The 12,254-nt window shown below is 47.6% G+C and overlaps 1 protein-coding gene and 1 long non-coding RNA gene across 2 annotated transcripts; both read left to right on the plus strand.

Annotated features, from left to right (window-relative positions):
* Positions 1 to 981: 981 nt before the first annotated feature.
* On the plus strand, positions 982 to 6,430 carry LOC140419552 (uncharacterized). The gene is made up of 2 exons (XR_011945859.1): positions 982 to 1,042; positions 4,430 to 6,430. It is a non-coding gene; the product is annotated as an uncharacterized lncRNA (long non-coding RNA).
* Positions 6,431 to 6,881: 451 nt separating this feature from the next.
* LOC140419551 (ER membrane protein complex subunit 4-like) lies at positions 6,882 to 12,022 on the plus strand. Its single transcript, XM_072503445.1, has 5 exons — positions 6,882 to 7,035; positions 7,653 to 7,764; positions 7,983 to 8,136; positions 9,464 to 9,624; positions 10,096 to 12,022. The coding sequence occupies exons 1-5, from the start codon at positions 6,956 to 6,958 to the stop codon at positions 10,129 to 10,131; spliced, it is 543 nt and encodes a 180-aa protein (XP_072359546.1). The 5' UTR covers positions 6,882 to 6,955; the 3' UTR covers positions 10,132 to 12,022.
* Positions 12,023 to 12,254: the final 232 nt, after the last annotated feature.

The following is a 12,254-nucleotide window of genomic DNA, read 5'->3' on the forward strand; positions in this document are numbered from 1 at the left end:
CACCCTATCTAAGCCATTCATTATCTTGTAAGTTTCTATTACATCTCCCCTGAACCTCCTAAACTCCAATGAATATAATCCCAGGATCCTCAGACGTTCATCGTATGTTAGGCCTACCATTCCTGGGATCATCCGTGTGAATCTCCGCTGGTCCCGCTCCAGTGCCAGTATGTCCTTCCTGAGGTGTGAGCCCCAAAATTGCTCACAGTATTCTAAATGGCCCCTAACTAATGCTTTATAAAGCTTCAGAAGTAGATCCCTGCTTTTATATTCCAAGCCTCTTGAGATAAATGACAACATTGCATTTGCTTTCTTAATTACGGACTCAACCTGCAAGTTTACCTTTAGAGAAAATCCTTAAAGGATTCACAGAATGGAGGGGAAGGGCATATATCCCTTAAAGGGTCCTTAAAGGACATTTGTTTCCTTCTTTCCGTGTTTGTTGAAGAAACAGAGATTCATGTCCTCTCGTTTTGTACCTATTGTGGACGATGTTTCACTTTACAGCTCTGGGTAAATAACGTAAAATTTTGATGCCTAATTTCGAATTCCTACACTGCAGAAGGTGTCCATTGAGTCGGCACCAGTCCTCTGAAAGAGCACCCTACCTAGGCCCACCTCCCCATCCCCGCTTAACCTGTACATCCTTGGATTGTGAGAGGAAACGAAAGCACCCAGAGGAAACCCATGCAGACCCGGGGAGAAAGTGCAAACTCCACAAGTCACCAAAATCCTGGAATCAAACCCAGGTCGCAGGCACTGCGCGGCAGCAGTGCTACCATGCTCACCACTGTCCACCATACTACCTGGGTTCGCAATATTGCTGATTTCCGCTGCAATCGCCAAATCATAGCGAAATAATTAACAATTCCCTGCTTGGTTGGTAGCTACCATGGCGGAGACATTACCCGACACCCCCGCGGTGGTGAATGTCCTCTGTCCAGAGCACAGGAGAGCAATGCGCAGGCGCAGGGCCGCCCTGTATTGGAGCATGCGCAGTGATAGCGATGGGAAGCCTATTGTTTATCGGGTCTCCAAACCGGTGAGGATGCGGAAACGCGGAGGGGGCGATGGAGCCGGCGGGTGGATGGGGAGGGTTTCTAAACACCTGGTGAAGGCATCAAGCCCCGAATCCGAAGCTGCGGGTCCCACATTTGCAGCTCCGGCTCTTTTCCCCGGAGACAGACCCAGGCTTACGGCCGCCATCTTGTTTCAGGGGAGAGTGCGCATGCGCACCTGTTTTGTCGAATTCGAAACATGGTGGGCGGGGCTTCAGCGCCTCTGTTTCCAACCAGGTCCTAGTGTCCGGGTATTGCATTAGACGACAGGTGCTGCTTGCAGCCCAGAGAATTCCATGGGCCATGTATACATTCAGTGTGGGAGGTTGCAGTCCCGATAGTTAGTTACCTGCAAAAGCTACTTCTCAAGTTTTTGTTACACTTCAGCCCCGTGCTCCTAATCTTTGGCTGCCCCGTGTGGAGAGACTGGGTAAGTCAGAGGATCTTCTCCTGGACTTGCTCTTGGGCCTGGTTAAAACAGCAATTTATAGAATTTGGATGATCAGGTCCCATTTGGTGGTGGGGATTACACTGGTTAAATATAAGAAATAGGAGCAGGAGGCAGCCACTACGGCACTACCACTATACCAGTACCACATAGTGGAATTGTCACTGGACTACTAAACCAGAAATCCAGGGTAATGCTTCGGGTAAAACCCAGGTTCGAATCCTGCTACTGCAGATGTTGAAATTTGAATTCAATAAGCATCTGGAATTAACAGTCTAATGATGACCATGAAACCATTGTCAACTGTCATTAAAAACTCAACTGATGGGGGGGGGGGGCTGATTTATTTTCCTTTATGTAAGGGGCGCATGCCCCATTTTGGTTTGAGTTGGGGGTTTACTGTTTAGAGGGTTAAAACATTTTGTTTTGTTGGCATGTTGCCCTGTTTTCTTTGTATTATTTTCCTTTTTGCAGTGTTCTGTAAAATTATTGAAAAACCTTGAACAAATACATTTTAAAAAACTGAACTAATTCACTAATGTCCTTGAGAGAAGGAAATCTGCCGTCCTTACTCAGTCTGGCCGACATGTGACTCCAGACCCACAGCAATATAGTAGACTCTTAACTGTCTCGTCCAGGGCAATTAGGGATGGGCAATAAATATGAACGAATAAAAAAAAAATCAGTCCATTGAGCCTGCTCCACCTTTGGATAATGTCACTTTACTGCCGCCCCATAAGAGACTTTTGTCCTCTCTTCCAATTGCCTGCCTGTGTCTGGGTAGCTCTGGGGAGGGAGCATGCGGTGTCCACCAGAACAGTTGACACCTTCCACAATCGGTGGATTCCTCAGAGTACAGAGTGTCTCATAGACATTGGTAATAACATCTGGTTTAGCCAGGAAGATTCGCTTGCTCTTGTTGGGACTTTGTTTCTGATTTTGGTTTATTTTATTATGATTGAGCAACACGTTTGGGAAAACAAGAAAAGAATGAATGTTGCATAGAAACTAGAATTGTTTGTTGTAAATTTCTCTCCTGCACGGACAGCAATGACTTTTGTAAACTCTGATTATAGGATATTAGGAGATGATTTGTGGATGGGGAACTCAAACCAAGCATCACATTAAGATCTGATCATCACTTGATTTCACTCGGAGCTGAATATCATCAAGCTTTGAATGTCAAAAGAGAAATATTTATCTGTTTTGTCTGCGGGAAATGATTTCAAACATCAGTGTGACTGGAAAAGCACCGAGACATACACACACCCAAGTGAGAGTGTTCCGGTAGACCGTTAAGCAGTTACACAGCCTGAACAAACATCACACCATTCACAGCAGGGAGAAACCGTACATATATTCTGTGTGTGGGACGAGGCTTCAACTGATCATCCAACCTGGAGAGACATAAATTCATTCGCAATACAAAGAAACCGTGGAAATGTGGGGACTGTGGGAAGGGATCCCTTTGCCTCAATTCCTCCCTCCTGCCTGTTCGCCAGAACCCTTGATTCTCTGAGAGACCAAAATTCAGTCTATTTCAGTCTTAAATATGTTCGACAATGGAAACAGAACATTTAAATTTATAGGACTAAAGGAGGCCTGTTGGCCCATCATATCTGTATCAGACCACCCCCACTTTCTAGCTCTTGATCTGTAACCTTGTAGGTTACAACATGTCAAATTCCTCACTTTAATGATTTATTTTATGGTCACTCTCTACTGCATTACCGCTAAATAATCACAAGAAAGTGAATTGTGAATCACAATGGTGGTTTTTTTACCCAGCATTCCCCACAGTGGTGAATGTCCCCTATCTACACCATAGGAGACCAGTGTACAGGTGCCGTGTCGCCCAGTATTTGGAGCATGCGCTGTGTCAGTCATGACCATGGATAGGTGTTTATTTGTCACATCTACAGCTGGTCGAAGGAGTGATGGAGCTGGCGGCTGGATGGCGAGGATTTGAAAACACAGAGAGAGAGATAGAGAGAAAAAAAAAGCCCGGGAGGCTTGGAGAAACCACCTTAACAATTGCTCATTTAATCTCCACACAGTCACTTCTGGAATAAGGTTAACGTTGGTTATTCCGTCTGGTCCATCAAGGTGATCCAGATTCATAGAGAATTAGTTTGGTTCAATAGATCATTGGTTTGCTTCAAAATCATAAGTGTGGCAGGTTCAGAATTGTGATGATGCTACAAATATAATAAGTAATTAGGATTCATCACATAGTTGTAGACAGCCATTAAATAAAAGTATAAAATAATAAAAGTATTGCACATTATGATCATTTCATCAGACAAATAATTACAATAGGTTACAAAAAGCAGGAGTCCTTAACCAGCAGAATAGAAATGATTCTCTGCAATCTGCATTTTGTATTAAATCCACAGATCATATGTTGTCAGCATGAGTTCATTAAATTCTCAATCATTTACATACTGTCTGTGAGCTTTATAAAGTAGGTCATTGCACTGCCTTGTAGGCTATTTGTTCTATATCTTATTTGTGGAATAGAGTCCTTTCTCCTGAATTTCAATCCACATTTATATTTATGTGGTTGTGACAAGAGATCATAGATTTAAGTGTTTTCCAGTGAAGTCTAATAGAAAGTTTTCTAACTTGCTGGGAACACATATTCAGATGATTGATTGTGAAACGTTTCAACAGGATTCATGAATGAAGTGAATTATCAAACATGATTCTATCTCTATTTGTACAAATTTGTTAAAGGGATGCAGGAAAATATATCCAACACTTTATCTGTATTTCAGCCCAGTGGGGAGGGAGAGTGTGTGGGACGGGGATCTGCAGCTGTAGTGGAATAAGAGGGGAAAAATGGTCCCTAGAAACAAGAATTATCTGTTCTGCATTTCTGTCCTCTACTTACAGTGATGACTTTGGTAATCTCCTTTTACAGAGCATGAGAAGGTGAGGATTTGCAGACGAGGATTTGCAGATGAGGAAAGCAAACATCATGTCAAGATCTGGCAGAGTCATTCGATTCATCAGGACTTGAATATCATTGGCCTTTGCATGTCGAAGGAGAAATGTTTGTCTGTTCTGCCTGTGGGAAAAGATTTCAAACATCAGTGTGACTGGAAAAACACCGAGACACACACACAGCCGAGTGAGAGTGTTCCAGTGAACTGACTGTGGAAACATCAGTGTGACTGGAAAAGCCCCGAGACCCACACAACACACATCCGAGTGAGAGAGTACCAGTGAACTGACTGTGGAAAGAGCTTTAACCAAATACACAGCCTGAAGAAATATCACACCATTTACAGTGAGGAGAAACCGTTCACATGTTCTGTGTCCGATCAAGATGGGCAACTGATCATCCAACCTGGAGACACAAGGACACTGGCACCATGGAGAAACCTTGGAAATGTGGGGACTGTGGGAAGGGATTCAGTTACCCATCCCAGCTGGAGAGCCATCGGCGCAGTCACACTGGGGAGAGACCGTTCAGGTGCTCCATGTGTGGGAAGGAATTCGCAAAGTCATCCAGCCTGGGGTCACACCAGAGAGTTCACAGTGACGAGAGACCTTTTAAATGCTTTTACTGTGGGGATTGCTTTAAAACCTCTCCAGATCTAATTAAACACCAGCTTGTTCACACTGACAAGAGACCATTCAGTTGCTCTCATTGTGAGAAGAAATTTAGACAATCATCTCACCTTATTCAACACCAGCAAATTCATACTGGGGAAAGGATATTCACCTGCTCCGTGTGTGGGAAACAATTCACTCAATCATCCAATCTCCAGACACACCAACGCACTCACAGTGGGGAGAAACCATTCACCTGCCCCGAGTGTGGGAAGGGATTCAATCGATCATCCAACCTGCTGAGACACCAGCGGGTTCATGTGTGACTCCAGGGATTGGATGTTATTGTTAATCACGTCCTTTGTTTATTTCTGCTCAAGTTAATAACCCCTTTCACTAGGCTGGAGTTTGATGTTCTCCACAGGACAGGTGATGTGCTAGGATTGCAGTATGTGGGCGTTTTTGGAGAACGTTACAATCCTGGGCAATCATATCTGAGGAGTGTCTGCAACTTGCAGAACCTGGGCTCAGGGGTATTGAGCTGGAGTCTGAGCTGCTGACATTGTGGGGCATCAAGGAGAGGGAAAGTCACCTGGACACTTCCCCAAGGCTCAGTAGAAATTTGCAGAGGGTGGGGGACTCAATTTTCTGCATCAATCGACAGTTTGAAATGAGTGGGGGTAAGTGAGGAACGATCAGTGAGCTGCAGCTGTCTGACAGCGCGGTGTATTACTGCAGGCTGAGAGACTCAGTGACAGGAACCAGTGGGAACCTCATACAAAAACACTGTTGCAGTGGGACATGAGCTCTGAAGAGAGAAGTCAGATTTCATGCACTGCCCGTATATTTTTCTGCTCTATTTGATATACCACTGATAGAGGATAACAAGAATAAATCTTACCCTTTTTATGTCCCCAGTGGAAGGTTAATCAGAACCCACCCTGTCACCAAGCTGAATCTAATTCATGACAGTGAATTAAATATGGGCAGCACGGTAGCACAGTGGTTAGCACTGTTGCTTCACAGCACCAGGGCCCCGGGTTCGATTTCAGGCTTGGTCACTGTCTGTGCGGAATCTGCACGTTCTCCCCGTGGGTTTCCTCCGGGTGCTCCGGTTTCCTCCCACAAGTTCCGAAAGACATGCTTACTAGGTGATTTAGACATTCGGAATTCTGCCTCAGTGTACCTGAACAGGCACCAGGGTGTGGTGACTAGGGACTTTTCACGGTAAATTCATCGCAGTGTTAATATAAGCCTACTTGTAACATTAATAAAGATTATTATTAAACAGGACATCATCTACATTCAACACCTGTTTTTGAGATGATTTATTTCAAATCAATTAAAGATCAAACTGTCTCTCGGATCAATGAGATCGCTGTCATTATTTCATTCCAATTAATTGGTTACATCAGTGATATTGTGATTCTAATCAACCTTTACAGCAACATTGCTGTTGACCAATGTGTGCAAATTGTCCTCCCATCAGTTCCAGCACCTGCAGGAAGTCACAATATTTCATTGCAACTTGGCTGCAAGGGTTAGCCCTGAGCCTGGTGGTAGCTTCACTCATGATACCCAGTTACATGTGAGGTAGAAATGGGCCGGGAATAGAAGTAAAATATTGCGGATGCTAGAAATCTGAAATAAAAACAAAATGCTGGATAAACTCAGCAAGTCTCGCATCACTTGTGAAGAAACCGTTAACATTTGGTTGCTCGACGTGCCCCTAACAAAGATGGGGGAAACGTCAGCGATGTCTGCATTTCGCCGAGGACGTCCGGACAGCAGCGCATGCGCATTGCAGCGGGTGTGGTTTGTTGACGGAAGCGCGCGGATTATTCCCCGGATCAGATTTGAGGGGGGACGGTTAACGGTCGCCGGCGTTGCCATGGCTGCGGGGGCGGCGCTCGCCAACCGCGCGCGCTGGCAGAAGTGGACCCTCGAGCTCAACCCGAGCGGCAGCCGCAGGTGCAGAGGCCGCGCTGGAGCCTGGGGCTCGAGTAGGAGGCGCAGGCCGGGCCAGCCTGCTCTCTCGCAGGGAGGGCACCGCACACTGACCCGGGGATGTGGGCATCAACCTAAAACTTTCCGCCCCTCACTTGGCCCCTTGGCAGAAAGCAGCTTCTCAAATCTCCCAGAAACCACTCCGACTCCACTTGGCTTCTTTTCCCGGGGTCACGACCCTGCGACGCCATCTTGGTTTCAGCCCCCCACCTGAGTGTTGGCTGGAGGGACGATTGCTCGTTTCTGGGGCCGGGTGCTGCAGTGGGTCTCTCTCGACATTCAACATCGTTCACTTTCAAGCAAAAATTCATTGCCTCCGGTGACTCGGTGCAATCGCCTTTTAACGGAGGACTGGACAAGGGGATTGGCACCCTGATTGTCAGTTGACTCCAATGCACTTTGTGGCTGTCCAATCCCATGGCAGTTTGGTGCATGCAGTGTGCCCTAGGCTTGCTCATGGTTTAGTTCATGCTGACAGTATTGCCACCACAGTGGGATCCCTGATGGAGAGACTCCCTCTTTTAAGAGGGTCCTGAAGGGCTTGCTGAGGTGACCCAATTTGTGTTCTCTGTTTCTCACAGGAGCCGTGATCAACAGTATGGCCAGGGCGACTTCATGAGCCCAGTCGCATATTCAGACAAACAGCTTCCAGACATCCGCGTCCAAGAAACAGACCGGATCCTGGTTGAGAAAGTAAGTTGGATTTGAATGTGTCCTCGTTGTCCAGCTGGCCAGGCTTGGTTTGTCAACAGTGGTAAACTGGGTTGGTGAACCGCTGCACCCCATGTACTAAAGGAACCTTTTGTGGTGTTAACCGTCATCCTTATTTCCAGCCCTGGGTGTAAGATCAGTACGTGACCTTCCCCAACCTGGCTCCCTTTACTGATGCCCTGCTCACTTTCTGTTTTCAGCTCTGCTGGGACATCGCCTTTGGCCCATTGAAGCAGCTGCCCATGAATCTGTTCATTATGTACACAGCCGGCAACAACATCTCCATCTTCCCTATCATGATGGTTTGCATGATGGCCTGGAGACCTATACACGCACTGATGTCCATGTCGCCAAGTGAGTATTGTATTGATTCTGCAGCTGAGAAACAGCTTTTAACTGGCATCATTTGAATGGGACTTAGAACAGAGTGCTGAGAGCTGGGTGAATAAGGGAGTTCAGGAAGGACAGGTGGAGGAGCTCTTTTACTCTCCAGCTTTCTCAGCCTTGAAGAAGTGGTCTTACTCTGCTACAGGAGAAGAAGTTAGTTTGTTGATGAGTAACTGCCAAGTGACATGGGGTTATTCTATTTCTATGGCTCAAAATACTATAGCAACTGGTTCTAAGGTTGATAAAATATATAAAAACAAAAGTAAAACATATTAGGGGTGGCAAAGTAGGTTTCTACCTTCATTGTACAGATATCCCCCTGGGGGAGATGGGTTAATTGAAGACACCAGTCAGTGTACAGATATCTCCCTGAGATTTCTCTTGGTGTCCAACAATCCATTGATCTCAGCCTGGAATATAATCAGTGATTGAACATCCACAACTCTCTGGGTTAGAGACAACTCATGGGGTGAGGAAATTCCTCTTCAGCTCAGTCCGAACTAGCTGCCCCCCTGAGGCTATGTCTCTGTGTTCCGGATTCTGCAGCCAGAGGAAACCGTGTCTCCGCATCTCCCTGTCAAACCCTCTTTACAATTATATCTGTTTCAATCAGATCAACTCTCAGTCTCGTAAACCCAAGAGAGTAAAGGCCCATTCTTCCCAATCTCTCCTCGTTGGACAATCCTGTCATCCCAGGAACCAATCTGGTGAGTCTTTGTTACCCTCTCTCCTTGGCAATTCTGTAGATAAGGAGACCCAAACTGCATAAGTTATTCCTCCTGTGTTTGACCAAAACTCTGTACAATTGCAGAAAGATTTCCTCACTCAAACTCCAGTGAATCATAGAAACCCTACAGTGCAGAAAGAGGCAATTTGGCCCATCGAGTCTGCACCAACCATTTGAAAGGCCACTATACAGAGACCCAATTCCCTCCCTGTCCCTGTACCCCCACCTTACCTTTGGACACTTAAGGGGCAATTTATCATGGCCAATCCACCTAACCTGTACATCTTTGGACTGTGGGAGGAAACCAGAGAACCCGGAGGAAACTCAGGCTGACACAGGGTGAATGTGCAGGCTCAGCACGGACAGTCACCCAAAGCTGTAATCAAACCCCGGTCCCTGGCGCCATCCCTCGGTGAAGGCTAACGGAACATCTGCCTTCCTAATTTCTTGCTGTATCTCCATGCTGTCTGTTTGTGATTTGAGTACAAGGATCCCCCAATTCTCTATGAACATTTCACAGTCTCTCCCCTGTTCCTGATCTTTCTGTTTTTTTATTCTCACTCCCAGTCTTTAAGGTCCTGGGGAATTCGACTCAGCACTGGCTGCAGCGTCTGCTCTACTTCATCGGCAACCTGCTGGGGTTGGCCCTAGCCGTCTACAAGTGCCAGGCGATGGGGCTGCTGCCCACACACTCCTCCGACTGGCTGGCATTCCTCCAGCCGCCCCAGGTAAGATCTGAACTCGGAACGTGAGGGGGAGCCAAGAAAATAGGAAGAGGAGGAGACCGGTCAGTGCTCTGGAGCCTGAGCAATGGGCCCAACATTCCCTGCAGTTTAGATGCTCCGATTGAAAGGTGTGAAATTCTGAGGAGACTCCATAAGGTTGATCCGGAGAGGCTAATTCCCAGAGAGTCAGGGACACGGGGCCAGTCTCGATAAGGGGCGGCCATTTTGGACTGAGATGAGGGAGAATTTCTTCACCCAGAGGGTTTGTGAATCTTTGGCATTCTCTATCCCAGGGAATGCTGGATGTTCTGTCATTGAGTGCGTTCAAGGCTGAGGTGGAGATATCCTTGGGAATTGAGGGGTGGGGAAGAGTGGAGTTGAGGTCGATGATCAGCCGTGATCTTGCTGAATAGTGGAGCAGGCTCGCCAGGAACTATTCCCACTCCTATTCCTGACGTTCCCCTCTTTTCACAGAGAGTGGAGTACACGGGCGGGGGGCTGGTCCTGTGATGGTCCCACTCTCCTCCCATCGCTCGGAGAGACAACGCCCGAGGATGATCGACACTGGACTGAATCTGTTTCCGCCTGGTTAACGTCTGACCAGGCCGGCTCCAGGTAACTTGCCCTCCCATCGCTCGGAGAGACAACGCCCGAGGGTGATAACACTGGACTGAATCTGCTTCCGCCTGGTTAACGTCGGACCAGGCAGGCTCCAGGTAACCTGCTCTCCCATCGCATGCCCCCCCCCACCCAACACACACACAAAGAGACAGACAGCTGGCCCGTGTACACATGACCACAGGAATGGCCGGAGATGTTGGCAGCAACGACTGTGCATTTTGTCACTGGGTATTCATTCATTGATTCTTCAACTCCCTTTGCTGAGCCACGAATGAAGGATGTGTTGGGGCTGACGATGGGACGGGAGGCGCCTGAATCAGTCATTCCCGGATGATCCCGGTGGGTCTTGCTCTCCATCTGTCCCTGTCCACCCCCTCAAGCGAATGTAAAATATAAACAGCAACAGCAGGATGGGGAGGGAAGTTCTCTCCAGTGTCCCTCAAACCCCCACTGAAATTAGGTTCCTGACCCTGTGTTGCATAACACTTTGTGGGATCTTACTGTGCATGTGGCAGTCGCCGTCTCCTCCCACAGAACGGCAGGGGCTGCACTGCAGGAGTGACCCGTCAAAAGGAAGAGATCGTCTTCCTCCTGTGCCTTTTCAGACTGGCCCAGACCTTTCAATCAACACGGCAGCTTTTTGTATTTGAAACACGTTCACTGTTTTCACGTGGGAAACTCGGCAGGGACTGCACAGCAAGATCCCACAAACACTCCGATTACCACCAGATACCACGTCAGGCTGTGTGAAGGATAATACTGCCGCTCGGACACCAGGCTGGGAAAGGAGTGGTCTGGGTAGGTGCTGCCTTCCTTCTCTCCATCAAATTGGCCTCAGGATCTTGTACATCCTGAGGGGGCACAATGTGACAGGGACCCTGGTTTTATGTTCCACAGTACTGACAAGAGGCACGTTATTGAATATTTAGTGCTTGTGTATCTGTGAGCGGGCACACATACGTGCGTGTCTATGTGCCTGTGGGTGGGTGTGTGTGCGCGTTGCGTGCGAGTGCACCTATGCATGTTGCGTGTGTGTGTGAGGGCGGCTAAGCGCGTGTGCGAGGATGCCTACGTATGAGTACATGTGTGCCAATGGATGTGTGTCTGGTCTTTCAACTGCCCTTCCCAGGTTCCAGAAAAGATTTGCTCCAAAGTCAGTCTGGGCATTGTACCTGAATGTGTTCCACTCTGATACTCTGCACTGTCACTGAGCTTCCCTGTTAACCTCCTCTGGTGCGTGAAGTGACTGCCGCATCTCCAGGAGTTTCTGTCAATCTGGACATTATACCTGAATGTGTTCCACTCTGATACTCTGCACTGTCTCTGAGCACTCCCTGTTAACTTCCTCTGGTGTGTGAAGTGGCTGCAGCATCTCCAGGGGTTTCTGTCAATCTGGACATTATACCTGAATGTGTTCCACTCTGGTACTCTGCACTGTCACTGAGCTTCCCCATTAACCTCCTCTGGTGTGTGAAGTGACTGCAGCATCTCCAGGAGTTTATGACAGGTCTCGACAATCTGCTTTCACTTCATTTAATGTTTGTGTTTGAATTGTTCCTCTACTGTTGCTGGGGTCCTAATGGTCAGGGCGCACCCCTGACCCCTCCCAACTCTGAGACTGTGCCCGATACAGGAGTGGACTGAGGAGGCTGGATGCGAATCGATAACCTTGAGGTGAGTGGAGAAATATTCAGTCAGTGCGAGTTTGGCTGTGCTGTAAAGAAGCTGCAATGTCTTTTCAATGATCCTGTAACTGTGGAAATAAAGAATCTTGGCAAAACTGGGCCTCTGTGAAATGACAGCAAAGGAAAACGAGTCTCAGATTTCATAGACTCCACCAGCTCAAAGCTCTCCTGCTCCTTAATAGGTTTCATTTTTAACTCTGCAACAGCCTCGCCTCCTCTGTCCCAGACTTCATGCTGCTGTCTCAGTAAATGGAATGACTGAGTGATCCACACTCAGCTGGTGAACGCTCTCTGTCTCTCTCTCTCTTTCCCTGTTGTGCTGGTACC

The sequence above is a fragment of the Scyliorhinus torazame genome, chromosome 5 (genome assembly GCF_047496885.1).
Source record: "Scyliorhinus torazame isolate Kashiwa2021f chromosome 5, sScyTor2.1, whole genome shotgun sequence".
Lineage (NCBI taxonomy): Eukaryota > Metazoa > Chordata > Chondrichthyes > Carcharhiniformes > Scyliorhinidae > Scyliorhinus > Scyliorhinus torazame.